Source organism: Cnephaeus nilssonii (assembly GCF_951640355.1).
Source record: "Cnephaeus nilssonii genome assembly, chromosome: 8".
Classification (NCBI taxonomy): domain Eukaryota; kingdom Metazoa; phylum Chordata; class Mammalia; order Chiroptera; family Vespertilionidae; genus Cnephaeus; species Cnephaeus nilssonii.
Window position 1 is genome coordinate 102,512,060 of NC_137079.1, and position 25,573 is coordinate 102,537,632.

The 25,573-nt window shown below is 44.8% G+C and overlaps 2 protein-coding genes across 2 annotated transcripts in view; both read right to left on the reverse strand.

The window, feature by feature from the left end:
• The window catches only part of ARHGEF4 (Rho guanine nucleotide exchange factor 4), a gene marked incomplete at its 3' end in the record, with an annotated part of 37,702 nt that extends 18,778 nt beyond the window's left edge, over window positions 1-18,924 (reverse strand). Inside the window, 8 exon segments of the mRNA XM_079778786.1 lie at window positions 15,285-15,362; window positions 15,366-15,414; window positions 15,785-16,020; window positions 17,403-17,582; window positions 17,646-17,783; window positions 17,785-17,796; window positions 18,795-18,846; window positions 18,848-18,924. Coding sequence (XP_079634912.1) covers window positions 15,285-15,362; window positions 15,366-15,414; window positions 15,785-16,020; window positions 17,403-17,582; window positions 17,646-17,783; window positions 17,785-17,796; window positions 18,795-18,846; window positions 18,848-18,909 — 807 coding nt within the window. The 5' untranslated portion in view covers window positions 18,910-18,924.
• A 4,777-nt stretch (window positions 18,925-23,701) lies between these two features.
• Window positions 23,702-24,419, reverse strand: SMIM39 (small integral membrane protein 39; the record flags this gene model as incomplete). The annotated part of the gene is made up of 2 exons (XM_079778725.1): window positions 23,702-23,713; window positions 24,261-24,419. The coding sequence occupies 2 exons, from the start codon at window positions 24,417-24,419 to the stop codon at window positions 23,702-23,704; spliced, it is 171 nt and encodes a 56-aa protein (XP_079634851.1).
• Window positions 24,420-25,573: the final 1,154 nt, after the last annotated feature.

Genomic DNA, 25,573 nt, shown 5'->3' on the forward strand with positions numbered 1-25,573 from the left:
CTTTTCCATGCCTCTGCATGTCATACCCGGTCTCAATGCGCTTTTTTCTTTCCTTCTAGTTGTAGAACTTCTACTCAGCCAGCTTTCCTGTGGTTCTGCGTGATAGTCATTTTGTCTTTTATTTGTAGTTTTGGTGTGGTTGTGAGAGGCAGCACATACAGGTATATACCTTATGCTGCCATCTTGGTTTTTCACTGGAGTGTCATTCTGTACACCCAAGGTTCTTGGTTCAATCCCAGGCACATACACACATACAGGAGGCAACTGATCGATGTTTCTCTCACATTGATGTTTCTCTCTCTCTCTCTCTCTCTCTCTCTCTCTCTCTCTCTCTCCACCTTTCCCTTCTTCCCTTCCTTTCTCTCTCCAAAATCAATAAAAATCATATTCTCAGGTGAGGATTAAAAAAAAAAATCCACAGGCACCAAAATCTCAGACATATGCTGAAGCAATATCTTCACTGATACAGCTCCAAGGACAATGGAAACTAAAGAGAAAATAAACAAATGGGACTTCATCAAAATAAAGAGCTTCTGCACAGCAACAGAAACCATCAAAAAACAAGAAGAAAGCCCACTGCATTGGAGAACATATTTGCCAATGTTATCTCCGATAAGGGTTTAATCTCCAACATTTACAGGGAACTCAGACAACTTAACAAAAGGAAGATAACAAACCCAATAAAAAAATGGGCAAAGGACCTAAATAGATACTTTTCAAAAGAAGTCATAAGGGAGGCCAAGAGGCATATGAAAAACATGCCCAAAGTCACTAATCATGCGAGAGATGCAAATAAAAACGACAATGTGGTACCATCTCACACCTGTCAGAATGGTTATCATCAACAAATCAACAAATGACAAGTGCTGGAGAGGATGCGGAGGAAAAGGAACCCTCGTGCACTGCTGGTGGGAATGCAGACTGGTGTAACCACTGTGGAGAACAGTATGGAGTTTCCTCAAAAAACTTAACCTTTTGCACTCGGATGTCGAGTGTGACTCGACACGGTTAGCATTAGAATAAAGGAATCGAGAAAAAAGCAAGCGAGTGCAAAGGGTTAAAATGGAACTCCCATTTGACCCAGTAATCTCACTTCTAGGAATATATCCCAAGAAGCTAGAAACACCAATCAGAAAGGATATATGCACCCCTATATTCATAGCAGCACAATTTACAATAGCTAAGATTTGGAAACAGCCTAAGTGCCCATCAGCAGAGGAGTGGATTAAAACACTGTGGTATATCTATACAATGGAATACTATGCTGATGTAAAAAGGAAGGAACTCCTACCATTTGCAACAGCTTGGATGGTGCTGCAGAGCATTATGCTAAGCAACATAAGTCAGTCAGTGAAAGATGAATATCACATGATTTCACCCATTTGTGGATTATAATGAACAACATAAACTGATGAGCAAAAACAGATCTAGAGACAGAGAAGCATGGAGCAGATGCTCAAACCTCAGAGGGAAGTTAGGGGAGGGTGGGGGTAAAGGGGGAGTGATCAACCAAAGGACTTGTATTCATGCATATAAGCATAACCAATGGATGCAGACCCCAGGGGGGTGAGGGCATGAATGGGAGTGGGGTGGGGGGGGGGGAGAGAAGGGCGGATAAGGACACATATGTAATACCTTAATCAATAAAGAAAAAAAAACACAACTTAGTAAAAAAAATAGCAATAAATACATATCTATCAACAATTACTTTATTTTTTAAATTTATTTTAAAAATATATTTTATTGATTTTCCACAGAGAGGAAGGGAGAGGGATAGAGAGCTAGAAACATCGATGAGAGAGAAACATCGACCAGCTGCCTCCTGCACACCCCCCACCGGGGATGTGCCTGCAACCAATGTACATGCCCTTGACCGGAATCGAACCTGGGACCTTTACAGTCCGCAGACCGACGCTCTATCCACTGAGCCAAACTGGTTTCAGCAATAATCACTTCAAATGTGTTATAAGTGCTCCAATTTAAAAAAAGATACCTGAATGGATAAGAAAATAAAACCCATATATATGCTGTCTACAAAAGATCCACTTCAGAATGAAAATACAGACTGAAAGTAAAAAGATGGAAAAATATTTCATGCAAATGAAAATGCAAAATAAAAAAAAGCTGAGGTAACAATAGATATATCAGACAAAAGAGACTTTAAATTGGTATAGTAAGAGAAAAAGAAGAGCAATGCATAATGATAAAGAGAGAAATCTAACAAGAGGATATAACCCTGGTAAACATTTATACATTCAACATAGGAGCACCTAAATATATAAAGCAAATCTTGATGGATATAAATGGAGAGATCAACAGTCATAGTAGGGAATTTTAAGACCCCTTTGACATCAATGGAATGTGGCTTTGAATAACACATTAGATTGGTCAAATTTAATGTAAATCTACAGAGCATTTCACCCCAAAGCAATAGAATACACACACACACACACACACACACACACACACGCACACACACACACACACACTGAGTGGCCAGATTATTATAATCTCTGAACGCATAATTATCTGGCCACTCAGTGCATATCCTATATAATAAAAGGCTAATATGCAAATTGTCCCCTCGACCAGGAGTTCGACCAGCAGGCAGGCTGGCCAACCACCCATGTCCCCTTCCCCTGACCAGGCTGGCCGGACCCCACCCATGCACGAATTCATGCACCGGGCCTCTAATATATATATATATATATGTAAATGTTTGTTTGTTCAAAATCTTAAATCTCTGAAAGTTCTTCACCGATTGCTTTGAAATTTTGACACAACGTTGCATTCGAATATGCGCGTGTTTTTATATACCTTATACCTACTATTATATAGATGTCACACCTGTGACAGGTAAAAACATGCTTTTTTGAAAAACAGTGCCATCTGTTGGACATAAAAGCAACACACGCTATACTAAATATTTTACAATTCCATTTCAATGTTTCCGATTTTCGATCCATTTACGATTTCCAAATTTCCAATTTTACAATTCCATTTCATTGTTGATAATAATTGAAGATTTGTGCTTAGAAATCCCGAACAAAGTTCTCAATCAGTTGGGAATGCCATCACTGAATCGATCTGCTGCTGCTTCGTTCCATGTAGAATTACGTCGTGAACAAAATTACAACACGGGTGATCTTTTGTCGTATGTGCAATCAAATATTCCTAAGCTAACGCTTGAGCAAAAAGGTATTTACAATCAAATAATGCAAACTGTCAATAACGGGGTTGGAGAAATCTTCTTCTTAGATGCGCCAGGAGGAACTGGTAAAACGTTCCTAATTAGATTGATTCTGGCAGCAATTCGATCCCAAAATGACATAGCCTTAGCTCTTGCATCGTCCGGAATAGCTGCGACATTGCTACCAGGTGGAAGAACTGCTCATTCCGCTCTGAAATTGCCATTGAACATGCAATTCATTGAAACTCCCACGTGCAACATTTCCAAAGCATCTGGCATGGCAAAAGTATTGCAGAAATGAAAACTTATTATTTGGGATGAATGCACAATGGAGCACAAAATCGCTCGAGGCTCTTGATCGATCATTGCAAGATTTGTGTGGAAACATCAGACCATTTGGGAATGCATTAATATTGCTTGCAGGAGATTTCAGGCAAACATTACCTGTAATTCCTTGATCGACACCAGCGGACGAAATAAATGCTTGCCGGAAATACTCTACTTTGTGGCGACATGTAAAGACATTAAAATTAACTACAAATATGCGTGTCCAGCTGCAAAACGATCGATCAGCTGAGATATTCTCACACTACTTGCTGGAAATTGGGAACAGGAAGGTGCCGGTTGATCTGATCTCAGGACGAATTTCATTGCCTCATAACTTCTGCAATTTAGTGACGTCAAAAGAAGAATTGGTTGAAAAAGTATTTCCCAATATTCAAACCAATTATAAGAATCACAATTGGCTGAGTGAATGAGCTATTCTTGAACAGAGATGTCTACGAACTTAACAATATTATTCAGTCTAACATTCAAAGCGAGGCAGTCACATACAAGTCCATCGACACTGTTGTGGAAGCAGATGAAGCGGTTAATTATCCAACAGAATTTTTGAATTCACTCGATCTGCCAGGGATGCCACCGCACGTACTGCAATTGAAAATCGGCGTGCCAATTATCATGTTGCAAAATATCAACCAGCCAAAGCTTTGCAATGGCATGTAGCTTGCAGTAAAAAAAAAATTAATGAGCAACGTCGTAGAAGCAACAATCTTGACAGGACCTTTCAAAGGTGAAGTCCTCATTCCTCGCATTCCTATGATTCCAACGGATATGCCATTTCAATTTAAGAGATTGCAATTCCCAATTCAATTGGCGTTTGCAATCACCATCAACAAAGCTCAGGGCCAATCTTTAGAATTGTGCGGTTTAGATCTAGACACGGATTGCTTCTCACATGGACAATTATATGTTGCGTGTTCTAGAGTTGGCAAACCAGACAATCTCTATATCTGCACAGACAATGGAACAACAAAAAGTATTGTATACCCACAAGCATTGTGAAATTAAACATATTAGAAATGTGCGCTTTCTCCTTTCTTTCTTTGCCATTTAACCAGACTGAGCCACAGCAACGCGTGGCTGGGTACAGCTAATACATACACACACACACACACACAAACACACACACACACAAACACACACACACACAAACATAAACATACATACACACACACACACACACACACACACACACACACACACACTGAGTGGCCAGATTATTATGTGTTCAGAGATCATAATAATCTGGCCACTCAATATATACATTCTTTTAAAATGCACATGAAACATTTTCTAGGATAGACCACATGATAGGACACAAAACAAGTCTCAGTAAATTTAAAAAGTTTGAAATCAGATTAAGCATTTTTTCTGACCATAAGGCTATGAACCTAGAAAGCAATTACAGTAAAAAATCTGAAAAACACACAAAAGACATGGAGGTAAATAACATGTTCCTAAACAATGAGTGAGTTAATGAGAACTAGGAAGAAATCAAAAGATATTTTAAAACAAATGAAAATGAGAATACAATAACCCAGTATGTATGGGAAACAGTGAAAAAGCCCAAAGTGAGGAGAAGGAAGGAAATCATAAAGATCCAAGCATAAATTAAAAAAAAAAATAGAGTCTAAAAAATATACAGGATGGCGACCGGCAGGAAGGTAGGGAGAGAGAGAGTGTGAGTGAGGAACCCATAGAGGAGAGTGTAGATGTGTGTGGTGTGTGTGTGTGTATGAGATAGGGTCAGTTAGATTCTGCAGGTCTTCCAAGGGGCTCCCGAACAGGGCAGCCCCAGACGGCGGAGCCCCGCGCACAAAGCGGACACTTCTCGGCAGTTGGTGCGGACGCAGAGACCACGCCATCTTGGGAAACAGAGCTGCCTGAGACTCGGATCCTGGCTTCTAACACAAATCAGGACCCTGCAGCCACTGGGGACAGAGAACTGCTATCACAGCTTCAGACAAACAACAAGAATCCAGACTTCCCGGCAGATTTCCGTGAGTCAAAGAGCCTATCCCCCTCCTCGCAGGCGCTGATAGCGCCATAGTAACTGATAGACCCGCCCCTCCCCCAAGCTGCTGAGCGCCCACAGGCGTGCAGAAAGCGCCATAGTAACTGATAGACGCGCCCCTCGCCCAAGCAGCTCACGGGCGTGCGCACACACAGCGTCATAGTAACTGATAGACCCGCCCCTGGCCCAAGCTGCCGAGCTTTGCGCAGGGACGCGCTCCCTCTTAGGGAATTTGGCGCGCGCTCGCGCACGGGACAGAAGCAGCTCCCCGCACGGGACAGAAGCAGCTCCCCGTCGGGGAAATCTGTCAGTGCGCACAGAGGGCTCCCCTTCGGGGAATTTGGGGGAATTTGGCTCGCGGGTCACAGCTCCCCCTTCGGAGATTCTTAAGAGGGGCTTCCCTTTGGGGAATTTGGCGCGCAGGACGGACTCCGCCCCCCTTCTGGGACTTTGGGAGAGTGCACTGAGCCGGCTCACCTTCAGGTTTTTAAGAATGTGCGCTCTAGCCGGTTTGGCTCAGTAGAGAGAGCACACACAGGACGCAGCCCCACTTCAGGGAATTTGGCACGCCGGACACAGCTGCCTGGGATCCCTGACTCACAGCGCATTCACACTAAGAGCCAGCGACCCCAATTGTTGGTGCGTGCACACACAGGGACCCTGATTCTCAACGAGAAACCGCACAAGGCAACAGAGACTTTGACACTCGAGTCTTGGTGCAGACACAGGGAAACTCTGACTCCTGACACATGCTAAGGATCTCATTCTCGGCACATACCAACAGTGTGGTGCAGACAGGGCCCCTGATTCTAAATGTGCACACGAGACCACACGGAACACTGGGGACACTGATCCTGGGCAAGTCTGGTTCCCACCAACCAAAGACAGCCACACGTCCTAGTGTCAGTGCACTTCAGTGAAACTAGGGTGGAGCGAAGTCCCCACAGCACACGGCCCAGGTCCACGCAAACAGAAGCTTGAGCTTTCTGGTAATAGCCAGAATGGGGAAACGAAATAACTCACAGAGGAAAGAAAATGTGGAGTCGCCAAGAAAGGAAATTAGTGAAAATGAAGCTTGCAACATGACCGAAAAGGAGTTCAGAGTAATGGTCATGGAATTTATACATCGGATGGATGAGAAAATCAACAACTTATGCAAGAATCAGGAAGAAATGAAAAGTGATATAGCTACAATCAAAAACACCATGGAAAGTTTCAACAGTAGATTACAAGAAGCAGAGGACCGAATTAGTGAGTTAGAAGATCAGGTACAGAAACAAGCTCAAGCTGAACAGCAATTGGAGAAAAAAATTAAAAAGCAGGAGGAAAGTCTAAGGGAGCTTCGGGACAACATGAAACGAAGTAACATGCGTATAATAGGGCTGCCAGAAGGACAAGAAGAGCAGCAGGGATTAGAAAATCTATTTGAAGAAATAATGACAGAAAACTTCCCGGATATGGGAAAGATAAAAGTTACGCAAGTAAAGAGAGTCCCGAGCAGGATCAACCCCAAAAGACCCACACCAAGACATGTCATAATTTCAATGGCAAATATAAATGATAAAGAGAGAATCCTAAAGGCGGCAAGAGAGAGACAGAGAGTTACCTACAAAGGAACACCCATCAGATTGTCAAATGATTACTCATCAGAAACACAACAAGCTAGAAGTGAATGGAAGGAGGTATACAAAGTGTTGCAAAGCAAAGGACTGAATCCAAGAATACTATATCCAGCAAGACTATCAATCAAAATTGAAGGGGAAATCAGGAGCTTTGCAGACAAAAAAAGCCTCAGTGAGTTTATCACCACCAAACCAGCAATGCAAGAATTGCTAAAGGGAATACTGTAAAAAGAAGAAATAAACAGGTAAGAAGGAATACAGACACAAAAATAGATATGACTGCAAACAAATACCTTTCAGTAATAACTTTAAATGTAAACGGACTAAATGCTCCAATCAAAAGACATCGAGTAGCTGAATGGATAAAAAAACACGACCCATATATATGCTGTCTACAAGAGACCCACCTCAGAACAAGAGACTCACACAGATTGAAAGTGAAGGGATGGAAAAATATCTTTCAGGCAAATGGAAATGAAAAAAAAGCTGGGGTAGCAATACTTATATCTGACAAAATAGACCTCAAAGTAAATGCCATAACAAGAGATAAGGAAGGCCACTTCATAATACTAAAGGGAGAAATCCAACAAGAAGAAATAATTCTGGTAAACATATACGCTCCCAATATAGGAGCACCCAAATACATAAAAAAACTCCTGGAGGATATCAAGGGAGAGATTAATAGCAATACAATCATAGTAGGAGACTTTAATACCCCACTATCACCACTGGACAAATCCTCTAAACAAAAAATCAGCAAAGAAACAGCAATCCTAAATGACTCACTAGACCAGATGGAATTAATTGACATCTTCAGAACATTTCACCCCAAAGCCACAGAATATACATTCTTCTCAAGTGCACATGGGTCATTTTCAAAGATAGACCATATGCTGGGTCACAGGCAAAGTCTCTTCAAATTCAAGAAGATAGAAATTATATCAAGCATCTTCTCAGATCACAGTGGCATAAAACTGGAAATCAACTACAATAAATACAATCCAAAGAAATCAAACACATGGAGACTAAACAGCATGCTATTAAACAAGGACTGGGTCACCAGAGAGATCAAGGAAGAAATAAAAAACATCAAGGCAACAAATGACAATGAAAACACAACAATCCAAAATCTATGGGACACAGCGAAAGCAGTCTTGAGAGGGAAGTTCATAGCTCTACAGGCCTATTGCAAAAAACAAGAAACAATGGTAATAAATTACTTAACCCTACAACTCAAAGAGCTAGAAAAAGAGCAGCAAGAAAAGCCCAGTGTAACCAGAAGGAAGGAAATAACAAAGATCAGAGCGGAGATAAATGACATAGAGACCAAAGAAACAATACATAAGATCAACAAAACCAAGAGCTGGTTCTTTGAAAGGATAAACAAGATTGATGGACCTCTAGCCAGGCTCACCAAGAAGCAAAGAGAGAGGACCCAAATAAACAAAATCAGAAATGAAAGAGGTGAAATAACAACAGACCCTGCTGAGATACAAAGGATTGTTACAAAATACTACGAACAACTCTATTCCAACAAACTGGACAATCTGGAGGAAATGGACATATTCCTAGAAAAATATAACCTTCCAAAAATCAATCAAGAAGAATCTAAACAGCTCAATAGGCCAATAACTATGGACGAAATTGAAGCAGTCATCAAAAAGCTTCCGGCAAACAAAAGCCCGGGGCCTGATGGCTTCACAGGAGAGTTTTACCAAACATTCAAGGAAGAACTAAAACCTATCCTCCTCAGACTATTCCAAAAAATTCAAGTGGAAGGAACACTTCCAAGCTCCTTCTATGAAGCCAGCATCACCCTAATACCAAAACCAGATAAAGACAACACAATGAAAGAGAATTACAGACCAATATCCCTCATGAACATAGATGCCAAAATCCTCAACAAAATTCTAGCAAATCGGCTCCAGCAGTACATCAGAAAGATCATACACCATGACCAAGTAGGATTTATCCCAGGAATGCAAGGATGGTACAATATCCGCAAATCAATAAACGTGATACATCACATAAACAAATTGAAAGATAAAAATCACATAGTCATATCAATTGATGCAGAAAAAGCATTTGACAAAATCCAACACCCTTTCTTGATAAAAGCTCTCAACAAGGTGGGAATAGATGGCTCATACCTCAACATAATAAAAGCTATATATGATAAACCCACAGCAAACATCATACTCAATGGACAAAAACTAAAGACATTTCCCCTAAGAACAGGAACAAGACAGGGATGCCCACTCTCACCACTCCTGTTTGACATAGTACTGGAAGTATTAGCCATTGCAATTAGACAAGAAGAAGAAATAAAAGGCATCCAGATTGGAAAAGAACAAGTAAAGCTGTCTTTATTTGCAGACGACATGATATTGTACATAGAAAATCCGAAAGACTCCGTCAAAAAACTAATAGACTTAATAAATGAATTCGGCAATGTAGCAGGATACAAAATTAACGCCAAGAAATCTATGGCCTTTCTATACACCAATAGTGAACTTACAGACAGAGAGACTAAAAAGGCAATCCCATTTACCATCGCACCAAAAAAATTAAGATACCTAGGAATAAACTTAACTAAGGAGGTAAAAGACCTATACACGGAAAACTACAGGACACTGAAAAAAGAGATAGAGGAAGACGTAAACAGATGGAAGAACATACCATGTTCATGGATTGGTAGAATCAACATCATTAAAATGTCCATACTACCCAAAGCAATCTATAGATTCAATGCACTCCCCATTAAAATACCAACGGCATATTTCACAGACCTTGAAAGAACTCTCCAAAAATTCATCTGGAATAAAAAAAGACCCCGAATAGCCACAGCAATCCTGAGAAAGAAGAATAAAGTAGGAGGGATCTCAATACCAGATTTCAAGCTGTATTACAAAGCCACTGTTCTCAAAACAGCCTGGTACTGGCACAAGAACAGACATATAGATCAATGGAACAGAATAGAGAATCCAGATATTGACCCAAACCACTATGCTCAATTAATATTTGACAAAGGAGGCATGAACATACAATGGAATAAAGACAGTCTCTTCAATAAATGGTGTTGGGAAAATTGGACAGATACATGCAAAAAAATGAAGCTTGATCACCAACTTACGCCATACACAAAAATAAACTCAAAATGGATACAGGACTTAAACATAAGACGGGAAACCATAAAAATACTAGAGCAATCCACAGGCAGCAAAATGTCAGACATATGCCAAAAGAAATTCTTCACTGACACTGCCCCTAGGGCAATGGAAGCTAAAGAGAAAATTAACAAATGGGACTACATCAAAATAAAAAGCTTTTTCACAGCAAAAGAAACCATCAACAAAACAACAAGAAGGCCCACTGCATGGGAGAACATATTTGCAAATGGCATCACTGATAAAGGTTTAATCTCCAACATCTACAGGCAGCTTATACAACTTAATAAAAGGAAGATAAATGATCCAATAAAAAAATGGGCAACAGACCTAAATAGAATCTTTTCAAAAGAAGACAGAAGGAAGGCCAAGAGACACATGAAAACATGCTCAACGTCACTAATTATCCGAGAGATGCAAATCAAAACAACAATGCGGTACCATCTCACACCTGTCAGAATGGCTATCATCAACAAATCAACAAACGACAAGTGTTGGCGAGGATGCGGAGAAAAAGGAACCCTGGTGCACTGCTGGTGGGATTGCAGACTGGTGCAGCCACTGTGGAGAACAGTATGGAGTTTCCTCAAAAAACTGAAAATGGAACTCCCATTTGACCCAGTAATCCCACTCCTGGGAATATATCCGAAGAAACTAGAAACACCAATTAGAAAGGATATATGCACCCCTATGTTCATAGCAGCACAATTCACCATAGCTAAGATTTGGAAACAGCCTAGGTGCCCGTCAGCAGATGACTGGATCAAAAAACTGTGGTACATCTACACAATGGAATACTATGCTGCCATAAAAAAGAAGGAATTCTCATCATTTGCAGCAACCTGGGAGGAATTGGAGAACATTATGTTAAGTGAAATAAGTCAGTCAATGAAAGAAAAATACCACATGATCTCACTCATTTATGGATAATAAAGAACATTATAAACTTGAACAAAAAGATAGATACAGAGACAGTAAAGCATCAAACAGACTGTCAAATTACAAGGGGAAGGTTAGGGAGAGGTGGGGGAGATAAGAGATCAATCAAAGGACTTGTATGCATGCATATAAGCATAACCAATGGATGCAAAACTCTGGGGGGTGGGGGCATATATGGGAGTGGGGTGTGGGGAGGGCAATGGTAAGATATGTACACATATAATACCTTAATAAAAAAATTGAAAAAAAAAATAAAGAAAAAACTCTTGGAAACTAGAAGGTTCAAGTCATTAAAAAGAACAAAGGCATTAACTGAAGGGACACAGGTAAGGGAATAAAGTTACTAATGTTTTATCCCTGTTTTGTTATGAAATCAGTGTGACCTTTGGTAAATCACACAGCTTCTCTGGTTCTTGGTTTGTAACATGATCTCTTGAATCCTGTAAATCCGAAAGACCAAGAAGTCAGGATAATCCTCATTGAGAAATGCACAACAGCCCGAAAGCCATTAATGCAGCAAAAACAAACAAACAAAAATCAAGGATCACCACCTGAATAACTCCTGGGATTATCACAGCATTCCAATAAAACACAATAACTGAGTTTCAGAAAAATAAATAACCTGTAAACAAATAAATGTTAAAGTTAAAAAAAAAAATATATATATATATATATATATATACAAAAGATCAATAAAATCAAGAGAAGGTTTGTTGAAAAGATAAACAAGATTGACAAGTCTTTTGTTGTTGTTGTTAATCCTCACCAAAGGGTATTTTTTCAAATTCTTTATATATATATAAAGAATTAGAAAAAGAATAGTTTAAGGGACCATTGGGAAAACAAGAAGCATAACATCCACAAGAAGAAGAGGAGAGCAAGAGACTGAGAATCTATTTTAGAGGGAGTGGAAGGGAGGGAGGGAAAGAGAGACACATCTATTGGTTTCCTCCCGCACAAGCCCTGGCTGGGCTGGGGGATCAAACCAGTGACCCTTTGGTCCACAAGCCAATGCTCTAAACACTGAGCCAACCTGGCCATGGTTTGATCGACAATCCTTTAACCAGACATTGAGGGGAAAAAGGAGAGTACCCCAAAAGTATAATCAGAAATGAAGGAGAAGTAACAATTGACACCAAAGAAATACAAAGGACCCTGACCAGGTAGTTCAATTAGTTGGAGTGTTGTCCCAGTGCACCAAGTTGTGGATTTGATCCATCATCAGGGCAAAAATCAACCAATGAATGTATAGTTTTAATGGAGCAACAAACAATGTTTCTCTCCCTTCTATCTCTCTAAAATAAATTTTTTAAAATAAAAAGGGTTGTAAAAATAATCTGAACAACTGTATGCCAACAATTGGACAATCTGGACAAATGGAAAAACTCCTAGGAAAATACAATTTTCCAACACTGAATAAGAAAGAATCAGAGAATCTGAATAGTCAGGAATTGAAGCAGTAACCTCAAATTCCCAATACAAGTCCTGGACTGGATAGCTTCACAGGTAAATTTTTCCAAACATTCAGAAAAGAAGTATCAGCTATCCTCCAACTATTACAGTAATTCAAGAGTAGGCAAGACTTCCATTACTTGTGGTAAATAAATAATTACTTGTGGTAAATAAATAATTAAAAACAAAACACATACGTACATACGTCGAAATGACAGAACTTTTAAAAATAAATAAATGGGAGATGGCAACATAACCACGAAATGACATATGTCGAGTCCGACGTAACCCAAGGACTGCCTGTAAAGGCACTACAAGGAAAGAATTATAGGCCAATATCCCTGATGAACATAGATATTAAAATCCTCAACAAAATATTAGCAAACTGGATCCAGCAATACATTAAAAAGATCATACACCATGATCAAGTAGGATTTATATGGAAACACAAAAGACCTGAATAATCACAGCAATGTTGAGAAAGAAGAACAAAGTTGGAGGAATAATGCTACCTTGATGTCAAGCTATAACAAAACCATAGTGATCATAACAACATGGTACTGGCAAAAAATAGACATATCAAAAGAACAGAATAGGGAGCCGAGAAGTAAACCCAAGCCTTTATGCTCAATTAATATTTGACATAGGAGTCAAATAATACAATGGGGTAAAGATAATCTATTCAATAATTAGTGTTGGGATAATTTGTTCAAAAAAGTAAAACTAGACTACCTTTTTATACCATACACAAGAATAAACTCAAAATGGATTAAAGACTTAAATGTTAGACTCAAAATCATAAAACTCCTAGAAGAAAACAGGCAGTAAAATCTCGGACATTTTTTGTAGCAATCTTGGGCAAGAGAAACAAAAGAAAAAATTAAGGGGACAACATCAAACTAAAAAGTTTTTGTACAGCAAAGTAAACCAACAAAACAAAAAGACAACCCAGTAGATGGGAGAACATATTTGCCAATTTACATGTGATAAAGGATTAATATCCCAAATATAAAACTCAGTACCAAAAAAACCCCAAGCCATCCAATTAAAAAAATGTGCCAAGGACCTGAATAGACACTTCTCTGGAGAGGACTTACAAATGGCCAAATAGGCATGTGAAAAGATGTTCAATGTCACTAATCTGTAATATAAATTAAAACCACAATGAAATATCACCTGATGCCTGTCAGAGTGACTATCATCAATAAATCAACAAGTGTTGGTATGGATGTGGAGAAAATGGAACTCTTGTGCACTGTTGGTGGGAATGCATATTGGTACAACCATTGTGGAAAGCAGTATGGAGTTACTTCAAAAAAAAAAAAAAGGAACTGCCTTATGACCCACTGATTCCACTTCTGGGAATTTATCCAAAGAAACCAGAAACACTAATTCGAAAGAATATATGCACCCCTGTGTTCATTCAGCATTATTTACATAGCCAAGATTTGGAAGCAACCGTAGGCCAAGTGGGGCTGTGCCACTTGGCCTGAATGCATAAAAAAGGTGTGATACATTTACACAGTAGAATACTACTTGGCTGTAAAAAAAAAAAAAAAGAAAGAAAGAAAGAAACCTTACCCTTAGTGGCAGCATGGATGGACCTGGAGAGCATTATGCTAAATGAAATAGGCCAGTCAGAGACAGACAAGTACTGTATGATTTCACTTTTATGTGGAATCTAATGAACATAATGAGCTAACAAGCAAAATAGCGACAGACTCATAAAGAGCAGGCTGACAGCTGTTGGGATGGGGGCTGCAGGGAAAGTGGAAGGATTGAGCAAAAAAAGAAAAACTCATGGACACAGACAACATTGTGGTGATTGCCTAGGAGAGGAGGGATGGAGGGACATGGAGGAGCATGCAGGAGGTACATGGTGATGGATGGACACCTAACTTGGGATGGTGAACACAATAGTGTACAGATGATGTGTTGTAGAAGTGTGCACCTGAAACTTGTATAATTTTGTTAACCAGTGTCACTGCAATAAATTCAATTAAAATTTTAAAAAAGGGGGGGAGGGGAATTCCTCTTGGAGGACTCAAATGCCACAATTAGTTCAGACCTCCATGCTGCCTTAGAAGACAAGATTGGTAGATAAAAGTGGAATGTGCAAGCCAGAAAAAAACCAGGACGCTCTGATTCATAGTGATCTATCTGTGGTGATGCTCTGGCAAGCCTGCACCCTTCTGTTGGGAATCCCCAAACTTGGGGATCTGACCTGTTCCCTGAAGGCAGAGAACAGCTCCTCTTGCTGGGCTGGGCGGCTGTACTTTGGAAGCAGCATCATACTTATCTCTTGTGGCTGTGTAACATGAGTCAGCTCCCACACAGTCTTCTCCAGGAAAGAGGCAACCAGGCCTGCTTTGGGTGGCAGCACTAAGGGACGGGGACCCAGAGCTCAGGTGAGTGGATTTCCTGCTACCAGCTCTTGTTTGCTAGTTCCAGGAGCATAGCTCCTTGCCCCAGCACCCTCCTAGATTTTTCAGAAGTAAGTATGATTTTAAAGCAAGTGGTCAAGTCCCATAGTATTTTCTGGAGTGTTGGGCCCTCACCTCCCAGTCTTCTATGGAGCTCTGCCACTGAGCAATCTTGTTGATGTTTTCAAGTCTCCATTTCCGTTCATTGATTAGCTAGGCCACATCCTTCATGGCATGTAAAGCAGCTTCCATACCCTTGAAATCCCTGGGGAAGAACAGAAATGGAAGAGGGCTGGGAGGTGGAGAGCAGAGAAGGCTGGGAAGAGGGCTGGGAGCCTCCTGGAGCTGCATGTGGAGCTGCTTCCCTCTGGGGCTGTGCCACTTGGCCTGTCAATTCACCTGTCAATGCACACCCCCATTTTCTCCATAAGTGCCACACTGGGCAGCATGTAATATCCTATTTCTGTCCTCTTCCCTCATCTCAGCAATAACTTGTGAGAGCAGGGATGGTTTTACTCTGTGATGTCACCCCAGTATCTACAGTAGTGCCCAGCTCACCAGGAGAACTCAACAAACTGGCTGACCCAGGATGTGAGGAGCCCCCGGCTGTCCTTTCTCCCTCAGCAGCCTCCTACCTGTGTTGGGGGTGGTGGGTATACTTGAGCAGCTTGGCCAATTGCAGTGGATACTTGCAGATCTTCTGCACTGGGGTCAGCAGGAAGCCATTGAGGGAGATGTCGATCATCTTTTGCAGCAGCTGGCCGGCCTCACAGAAATACATGTACTGGTTGAGCTTGGTGAGCCAGGAGAGCTCCATGCATGTGTTGGGATGGTTGTTGGAATACTCTGAATAAATCTGGAAGTTTGCTTGCTGGGGAGCACAACTGGAAGTTAGGGTGGCTGTTTCTCCATCAGGCACCAGCATGTGTGGGGAGGAAGGGACTGTGAGCCTCTGCATTTCCTTCAGGAGCTGCACTCAGGGGGCCCAGCTCTACAATAGTATTGGCCCAAACTATGGTGAGTCATGCCCAGGGACACAACCTCCGAAAACTAGCATGTACTATCCCTGTCACCATCAGGCTTTCTCAGCAGGACCCTCAGCAGATAACTTTGACTGACATACAGTAAAAATATCTTTTTTGAATTAAATCAATGATGCTAATAAGGAAGGCCAAAAAGGAGAGAAAGAGGGTGAGAGAAGAAGAAAGAGAAGGAGGAAAGAAGGGAGGGAGGGAGGGAGGGAAAGATTAAATGGATGTCATTCCATGGCTGTGCCACCTGGGTTTTCATTTTCAGCCCAGTGCCCTGCTTCTTCCTCACAAAAGCTCTGGCCTCTTTCTTTCCTTTTTTTAAAGCATCATCTACCTGGATCCAAAGAAAGGCCAGGTCTGCCATGTAGTGACCTATGACATCATGGACTTAGGTGAGCAAAGAGGATAACAGCTGCTGGCTGGTGGTGGGTTGCTGTGATACTCACACTAGGGCCATGGTGTGCTTGTTCCCATCCCTCTAGTCACAACTCTGCCTGCTGAATAGCTGGATCCCAATCCCACACTCACTTGGGTGCTTAGACCCAATCTGCTCCTGTGAATGAACAGACCAAGGTCTCCCTTCCCAGTTCTCCTGCCATTGGAGAGAGGTTGACAGGGTCTTCCAACCCCCTACAGGTAACCAGGAAGGAACCCACATTGTCCCTAATGGACTGGTCTTGACATCCTCTGCTCACCCCAACAACTTTCATAAGAGAGAGATAAAACTTGTGCTTTCCTGTCAGACAAGGCCAGAAGGAAGGAGTCCATCTCACCAGTTCAGTGAACCTTGGCTAAATGCCAGTTGGCATTTGGAGTGTAAGTAAGCACTGTAAACGACACAAATTTGCTCACTGTATGAAGAACTCCAAAATTTGCTATGAATAGCCCACAAGATGCTCAAGAGGCAGCCCATCCTACTCCTGCCCTAAATTCTGGCCCAAGGAAATCCTGGGCTGATCCCAAGCCCCCTGCTCCAAGGAGCCTTCTCTGACTTAGTCTCCCACAGAACCAGGGCAGGGACACTTCTAAAACAATGTTGAAGGATTGAGGGCATTTGGGCAGGTGAGGGAGTGGAACCTACAAGATTCCTGGAAAACAGTAGCACATTGCTGGCCTTTAGCCTGCAGGGCAACTTCTGAGCAGGCAGGTAGGCTGGGGCAGCGGGCAGGCAGAGGAGCCTCCAGCACAGGTGGTGGGCAGGGCCAGATGCCGGTGTGCTCACGTGCTCTAGGAAGCAGGTGCCCAGCTCGCTCAGGTGGGGGCACTCTGTGTTGAACTTCTGCTCCAGTGCCTTCACAAAGGCCTTATGGCACCCGTAGATGTCCTCGATGTTCCCAAAGATGGTGTGCAGCTGCCCCTCACTGAACATGTCGGCGCGTTTGTGACACTGCCTGATGTAGCCCTGGGACAGGGTCCAGCGGTCAGGTCCCCCCTCAATTCCACCGCACCGCCTGGAGGGCCTCACCTCGCAGCTATCCCATAGGTGCTTGATATAGTCCCGCTCCGTGCTGAGGATCTTGTTGATGACTGTGCGCATCTGGTTCCTGCTGCTGCTTCGAGCCTCAGCTCCATCATCGCCTGCCCTCGTCCCAGGGCTCGTCCTAGTTCACCCACAGCTGCAGGCAAGGCGGCTGGTCAGTGCCAAGCAAGGGTCGATGCCTTGCATGCCTGCGGCTGTGTAGTAACGGGGGCTCTGAGAGCTGTTAGGACACCCCGGGACAAGCTCCCACCACCCTAGAACAATGCTCATCTGGACAGGGGACTACAGGTCCGATGACCATGGCCGTTGTCAGTGACATCTGAGACTATGTCTCCTCCGAAGGTGCCCTGCTCCTTCTCCTCTGTTTACATTTGGCTTGTGCTGGACACAGGGCTTGGAATAAAGGATTGCCCACTACAGTTTCTGAACCGTGCTTGCTCATACTGGGCTTTTTATCTGTAGAGACCAGAAGTGGATGGTGATGTGGCCTTGCTGGCTCTCTGACCCATAACTAGGAAAGGCTTGGGGTTCACCATAGACAGTTTATAGGGAATCTGGGCAGGGATGACAAACTGAATTCCAGGGCCTGGGGATCGCCCCTCCCTACTGCCCTCTGCTGGCCTTTTGGAGTCTGCACCTGGATTCCTTCCTTAGAGACTAAAGGCCTCCTTAGGGAGAATCTGGGTCCCTTCCTGTGAACTATTGGGCTAAGGACTTAACTTGTCCATGCCTCAGGTGTAAGTGAAGTTTTCAGCTCCCAGGGCTGTTGTGAAAGTTATGAGTAAGAGGATCCAGGTGAATGTCCTGCACGGTGCTTAGTAAATGCTTGGTAAACCCAGTTGTTTGTGGTGGTGTTCTGACATGCAGGTTCCCCTTGGAGGGATCCACACACCTTCATTTCTGAACTATTTCTCTGTCTACTGAGGGCCCCCTGGAGGGAGTGGTGGGAGAAGGGGGTTGGAGTTAGTGATGGCTCTGCTGGAGGTGGACTGTTCTTCCTGACCCCCACGCACCCAATCCACAGCCGTGAATGGAAAGTCCATGCTCAACACCAGAGCAGTTTCAGGCTTGAGTTTCTGAGCAGAGCCAGTTGGCTCTTTATGGGCTTGGGAGAAACTCAGGCCAGTGCCATACCCACATGAAGCTAGCTGGAAACCCATCAGTGACATGGCCCCACCACCACTCTGTTGGTGGCATCCATTACTTCAGTGACATCCCCAGCTTTGAAGCCCAGTTCCTGGTTATCCATGGTGACATGGTCCCGGAGTGTGTCAGCACAGACCACACTGCCATCGCTGATGAGCTGTGGAGAGAACCATGGACAAGGCAGATCAGTGAAGTAAGGCTGCCATGGACCTCATGGGGCAGGGTGCTCCTGCCCTCTGCACCCCACCCCTCAGCAGCCCTGGGAAGAGGAGATCCTGACTCATATCACAGAGGAGGGGATGGAGACTCCCTCTGAGCCAGCTACTCTTTGGGGGGCAGGGCTATGCCCTAGGCATGTCTAGACTGGCAGGGCTCATGATGAAGACTAAAGTGAACTTAACCACTAGAATCTTGGTGAGCCACAGAATCTGAAAGTCGAGCATGCCCCTGTATAGGACACACCTGCCTCCCATCTCGATTGGGCCAGTGGTTAAACTATTGTCTCTCAGCTTCATCTATCATCTCTGCTCTGTGATACTGGGGCTAGGACACTTCAAGCTGCATTTCTGCTGTGCCAGCTACTCCCTGTTAGGTTCTCCTAATGTGACATTGGAGAAGACCAAAAAGCTGCAGGGATAAGGGGCTTGCTCCCTCCTGCTGTTTTCTTGTGGACTTGCAGTACCTGTCAGGTCACCTACAAGCAACAATGCTGCTTCACCCAGACATTGCAGCAGTTGGATCCAATTTGCAGTGTTTTTTGAACACTTGCAGAACCAGTCTCATGGCATTCCCCTCCTCACGCCCACCCCCCATCAACACCAGCTGAGCAGCAACCCTCCTCAGAGTTCTAGGTCCCATACCCACAGAATTTTCAATTCTAATTATTCTAACCTCTTTCCTTTATTCTCTAGGTCTAGGACAGTGGTCGGCAAACTCATTAGTCAACAGAGCCAAATATCAACAGTACAACGATTGAAATTTCTTTTGAGAGCCAAATTTCTTAAATTTAAACTTTCTAATGCCACTTCTTCAAAATAGACTCGCCCAGGCCATGGTATTTTGTGGAAGAGCCACACTCAAGGGGCCAAAGAGCCACATGTGGCTCGCGAGTTGCAGTTTGCCGACCACGGGTCTAGGAGCGATAGGTACATCTTGCTCCCTTTGCAATAGATACTTCAAGATTGGTCTTGTGCACTTGGTTAATGAGTCAGACACTTTATATCTGGCTAACACTCTGTGTATTAATTTCCATCTGCTGCAATAATTGGTGTGAATCTATCTTCCTGCATGGTCATTGACCTCATATTAGGAGGTCCAGAGGGTGTGCATGGACCTCACCTAGAAATGCAGGCAACCCTTGTGCTCCCAGCTCCATTTCCCATTGAGCTGACACCTATTTTCCTGGAATGTGGGTTCAGTTTCTGCTCCTTGAATAGTGAATGTCTCTGGGGACTTAGGGCAAGAGGAGGTGTGGTCCATGCCCCTCTCTGTTGGGACCAAGTGTGGCTCTGGTTTTCACAGTCATGGGCTGGCTCTTTGGCTAAGAAGTTAAGACCTTGCCCTGGTTGTTGGCTCGGTTGGTTGGAGCATCATCCCATACTCCAAAAGGTTGCAGGTTTGATTCTCAGAGAACTACCTAGGTTGCAGGTTCAGTCCCAGTCAGGGCAACAAGAGGCAACTGATCCATGTTTCTCACATCAATATTTCTTTTTCTCCCTCACTTCTCTCCCTTTCCCTCTTTTCCCCTCCCCTCCCCTCTTCTCTCCTCTCCTCTCTCTCTAAAATAAATGAACATCCAGAACTGTAATGTCAGTGCTGACATGTACACATAAGGAACTGGTGGTCATTGTAATTGGGTCTCAAAAGAACTGTTGGCCCAGAAAGAAACTCACTACACACTGATTCATTTCCTGTCACCATAACCATTATTGCTTGTCTCATTTTCGCTTCTTTTAAGTGCATTTCTAATAGCACATGATCTCACTCATCTACTGGAAATAATGAACAACATAGACTGATGATCAAGAACAGACCCAGAAACAAGGAGGCTCGGATCAGACTGTCGGGCCTCAGAGGGAGGGTAGGGGAGGGTGGGGGTAAAGGGGAGAGATCAACCAAAGGACTTATGTGCAAGCATATGCGCCTAACCAGCGGTTGGGGACAACAGGGGGGTGGGAGCATGTGTGGGGAGGGGTGTGGGATGGGAATGGGGGATGAGGACAAATATGTGATACCTTAATCAATAAAGAAATTTTAAAAATAAATAAATAAAATAAAATAAATGAACATATCCTCAGGTGAGAATTTAAAAAAATATCAAGGCTTTGGGAGTCACCAGACATGCCCTGTGAACTCAGCTGCTTGCTCTGCCCTTCATGGGGTTGAGTTTCCCCTTGGCTTCAGGCCCACTGGGGCCTTCCCTGGGTGCTCCCAGGCAGTGTGCATGCTCATCCTCACATAGAAATGGGACCTAAACAGGTCCGAGCAGGAATGGCTAAGTCTTCACCTAAGTCCAGTTGCTGTCTAACAAGTGTTTACCATGCCCCAAACACTTGCAGAACCAGTCTCATGGCATTCCCCTCCTCGCCCGCCCCCCATCAACACCAGCTGAGCAGCAACCCTCCTCAGTAGGGTGAGGGGTGGGCAGGCCACCTAGGCATGGGAGGCCACTCATATTGGGCCTTTCCTCCAAATAGGGCCTGAGCAAGCCAAATTCAGAAACCACCAGTTCTTCATGATTTCTGAGAGTAAAACCTGTTCCAAACCCTGATGAAACCACTCCTGAGAATAATTCAGTGTATACCCGCTCTCACATGCAGCAGCCTCTCAGGGGCAGCAGAGTCCTGAGGCCTGCCCAGGGACCCAGGGCACAGAGCACTGGGCTATTCCTGGAAGGCTGCAAGTCTCCTTAAAGGACCATTGCACTTACCCAGCTAAAAATACTTACTATAGGCCCTTCTTCTGCAGAGATGCCTGGCCCCAGGATCAAGAGCTCCTGACAGGGTAAGATATGGACAGGGTAAGATAAGAGGATTCAGTGAGGCCACATGAGAAGAGCCAGCCTGCTGCATGTAGGCAGCAGGCACTTGATGGGGCAGCTTGCAGTGCACAATGCTTGCAGTGCACAAGCAGGCCACCACACCGGGCCTTGGGGGTCTGGCCTGAGGACAAAAAAGAAGCAGAGTACTCAAAGATGGTCTATATGAGCCAATGAGAATGCAGGCTGCATGCGAATGCCCCCATTCAGGGGCAGTGACCACAGGTTAGTATGAGCATCAGAACAGAGGGTCTATGTGACCACAAGTGACTTAAGCATCAGGACTGAGGGTTCATGTGACTATGGATGAGTAATATAATCATAGTAGTGGGCATATTTGACCACCAGTGAGTTGAGCATCAGGACAGAGGGCACAGATGAGCGTGAGCATCAGGACAGAGGGCGTGTGACTACCAGTAAGCATGAGCATCATGACAGAGCCTGTGTGACCATAGCACATATGTGCATTATGAAGATTTGTATGTTTTGAGTGATGAGTTACTGAGACAACGAAACTTCTTGGATAAACTGAGGTTTGATCCAACAGGTAACAGGACTTTTTGCTTAAACTTTGTAGTTTTGATCCTGGAGAAGTGGGTGCTCTAAGACTCCCTCTTGCTGTACAGCCCCTGGAATGCACCTACCAGCACATATTCACATGCTCACTAGTAGATGCTACCCTTTGATATCCTGAGAAGAGGTTGTAGATTCTTTCTATCCTCAGTTCGCAACAGCTGCACATATAAGTCTCCAGGACAGCACTCAGGCTGCCCTCACTGCTGGAACCCAGGCAGGAGGAAGTAATGCTGACAACCCAACACAGCCCAGCTACACAGTTTCCCTTCCTACGTTGTTCCTGCTTGATATTAACCAAACCAGGCATCTGCCCCCGCCCCAGCTTCCTTCGAGTGAGCCCTGAGCTAAAGCCCCTCTTGTATGGCCCAGTGCCTCCTCTCCTGTTTTATTCTGCCAGCCCTTGCAGAGAGGTGCAATTCTGCACAGGTGGTTTCCTACATAACTGCGGGAAAGGGCACAGGTATAGCAGAGATGCAGGGCTTCTGAGAGAGATCAGGACGCCCTACACTTTTTTAGACATGCTCCTATACCTGTACTTCCCAATCACCTGAAAGCCCTTGGAGGTGGTGGTGGTGCAGGGGTTGGTTGCCTTTGTCACTTCCTTGTTCCAGCACCTTGCCAGCGCAAGAGGCATCTGGTAGACACACAGCCTGAAGCAACTCCCTTGATGTCCCTGTGCCTCAGTCCCCATGGATGCCTACCTTAAAAATGTACTCCACATGGGTCATAAAGCTCTGTGTAGCTCCACAATGGGAGGCATTCTGTTGAGTTACAGCAATGACATGAACTGTGTATATGATTTCACCAAGACAATGTAGTTCTGCCGCTCTGAGAAGCGTTCTACCTTCAGGAGAGCCCAGAGGCTACCGGGCCTAAGCAGGGTGGGGTTCTGGCCATTCTATCCAAGGTGCAGCTGCATGGAAGCCAAGACGACCCCAGCAGGCTGAGGGGGAGATTAGGCTTACTCCTGGGCTGGCAGCGGGGAGAAGCTGGCTCTGCGGTATAGGATGTTTATGTGGGGCAGGGAGGGGACTGTCCTCGTGGAAGAGCAAGTTGGAGACAAGGAGTGGCAAGGGGCAGGATCTCCTCCTGTGCCCCTGAGGTTTTGATAGGCCTAGGGAAACCAGGCTGTGCCTCCAAGTTCCCCCTGATGACCACCCACCATCCTTCCCACCCTGTCCCACCTCCTCCTCTCTCACATGTGCAGGCTGCGGTAGGATTGCCATGGACAATCTGGGAAGGCAGCTCTGCAGGCCCTTGGGCAGCCAGGGCTGAGGGTTGTTCAGAGCGCCACCTACAAGGGGGGGGGGGGGGGGGGGGCTCTGCCTGTAGTGGGTGGGGGCACGCTGAGACCACTTAAGACCGAAAATGGGAAAAGCTGGTAACATGTGCGGAAGAGCCCGCTCATCTTCCACAGACATCTCTCAAACCTACACAGAAATGCATGTCCGGTTCCGCTCACACTTCAGTCACATAAGCAGTTTTCCGACAACCACAGCAGCCAAGGCCACAGCTACATACACATCTCCAGCACCCACAGGGATGCGCCGTTTTAGTCACACACACACACACACACACACACACACACACACACTACAGATGACAGACGGAAGGACCCGTGGCACATGTGTCACCATACTCCCAGGCAGGCAGGGGCTCCCTCCACCAGCGGCATCGGTTGGGGCTTGGGGCTACGCTTCGCCACGTCAGTCACCGCGTTGGGAGTGGGCATAGACAGCTAGATGGGGCTGGAAGGAGCGCTGGGGGCGCGGAGGGTGGGCAGTGGAGGCGCCACTCACCAGGAGAAGCCCGGGCGCCTGGCTTGGCGGTCAGCAGAAGGCCAGCAGGAACACCAGCACGACATTTATGAGGACGAGGAGCGCCAGCACGGCGAAGACCACCACACGCTGAGCGCCTGGTGGCAGGTTGCAGCGCAGCACCGCGCGCAGGGCGCTTCCAGGGGCCGCGGGGCGGGGCCGGGCCTGAGGCACCCGGGCCATAGCGCGCTCTCCTGGGCCGGCCCGGGGAAGCCCGCGGCAGGCAGCAGCAGGGCCAGAAGCGCGGGGACGCGGGGCGCAGTCGCGGTGCACCCAGACCGGCTTCTGCGCAGCAGCGGCTTGAGCTGCCCGGGCGCCCAGCCCCTACCGAGCCCAGCGCGGCGGCGGAGTGGGCTGTCGGGGTCGCACGGACTCGGGCGAGTGCCGATATCTGACCTTGGCGACTCGGTGGGATGGCTCAGGGGAGCCAGACTGCCAAGCGCAGGAATGGTGGCTGTGGTGACTTGGGCCTTGGGGATGGGCTAGGGGTTCTGATTCTTCACTAACACCAAGAGCTGCCCTTGGCCCCCACTTCACAGATAAGCAGATGCAGCTCGGAAAGGTCAGGGAATTTGTGCAGCCATCACATCACAGAGGAATGTAGGGATGGCGGAGCTAGGACTTTAACTCCGGGCTGACTGAGGTTGATCCTGCTGAGGCACTTCAGGAAGGCCCTGACTCAGGATATCTCCGTACTGACCTTGTCCATCAGAGAATCGTTTTGTTCCTGTAGGAAAGCATCTGGCTTCTTCGGCTGCTATCCACCCCAACCCCCCAGTTTTATGGAGGTATAACTGACAAATAAAAATTGTATATATTTAAAATGTACACTTGATGTTTTGATATAGGTATACATTGTGAAATAATCACCACAATCAAGCTAATTACCATACCCATCACCTCACATAGTTAACCATTTTGTATGTGTGGTGACAACATTTAAGATCTAATGTCTTAGCAAATTTCAAGTGTACAATACAGTGATTTGAGGTTTTTTTATTGAGCAGGGTACAAGGGTGATTTCTTTCCGGGTTCTTGTGCAGATGGAAGAATGAAGCCATGGACAAAAGGTGGTAGGTGGGAAGTACAGAACTTTATTGCAAGAAGAAGAAACTTTATTGCAAGCATATTCTATCTCTAAAACTCCTAATTTTAAGTTTTCTAATTCTAAGACCATATCTCTCCTGGCTAAGAAGAGACAGAGGGGTCCCCTAAAGAGTGTGGCCACTGCTCTCTTTGTCTTGAGGCATTGTCTGATTGGACCTTCCCCAATTTAGGATCCCCATGCTTTCCTCATTGGCCACTCTGCAAAGGTTAAAGTCCACGTGCCCCCCTCC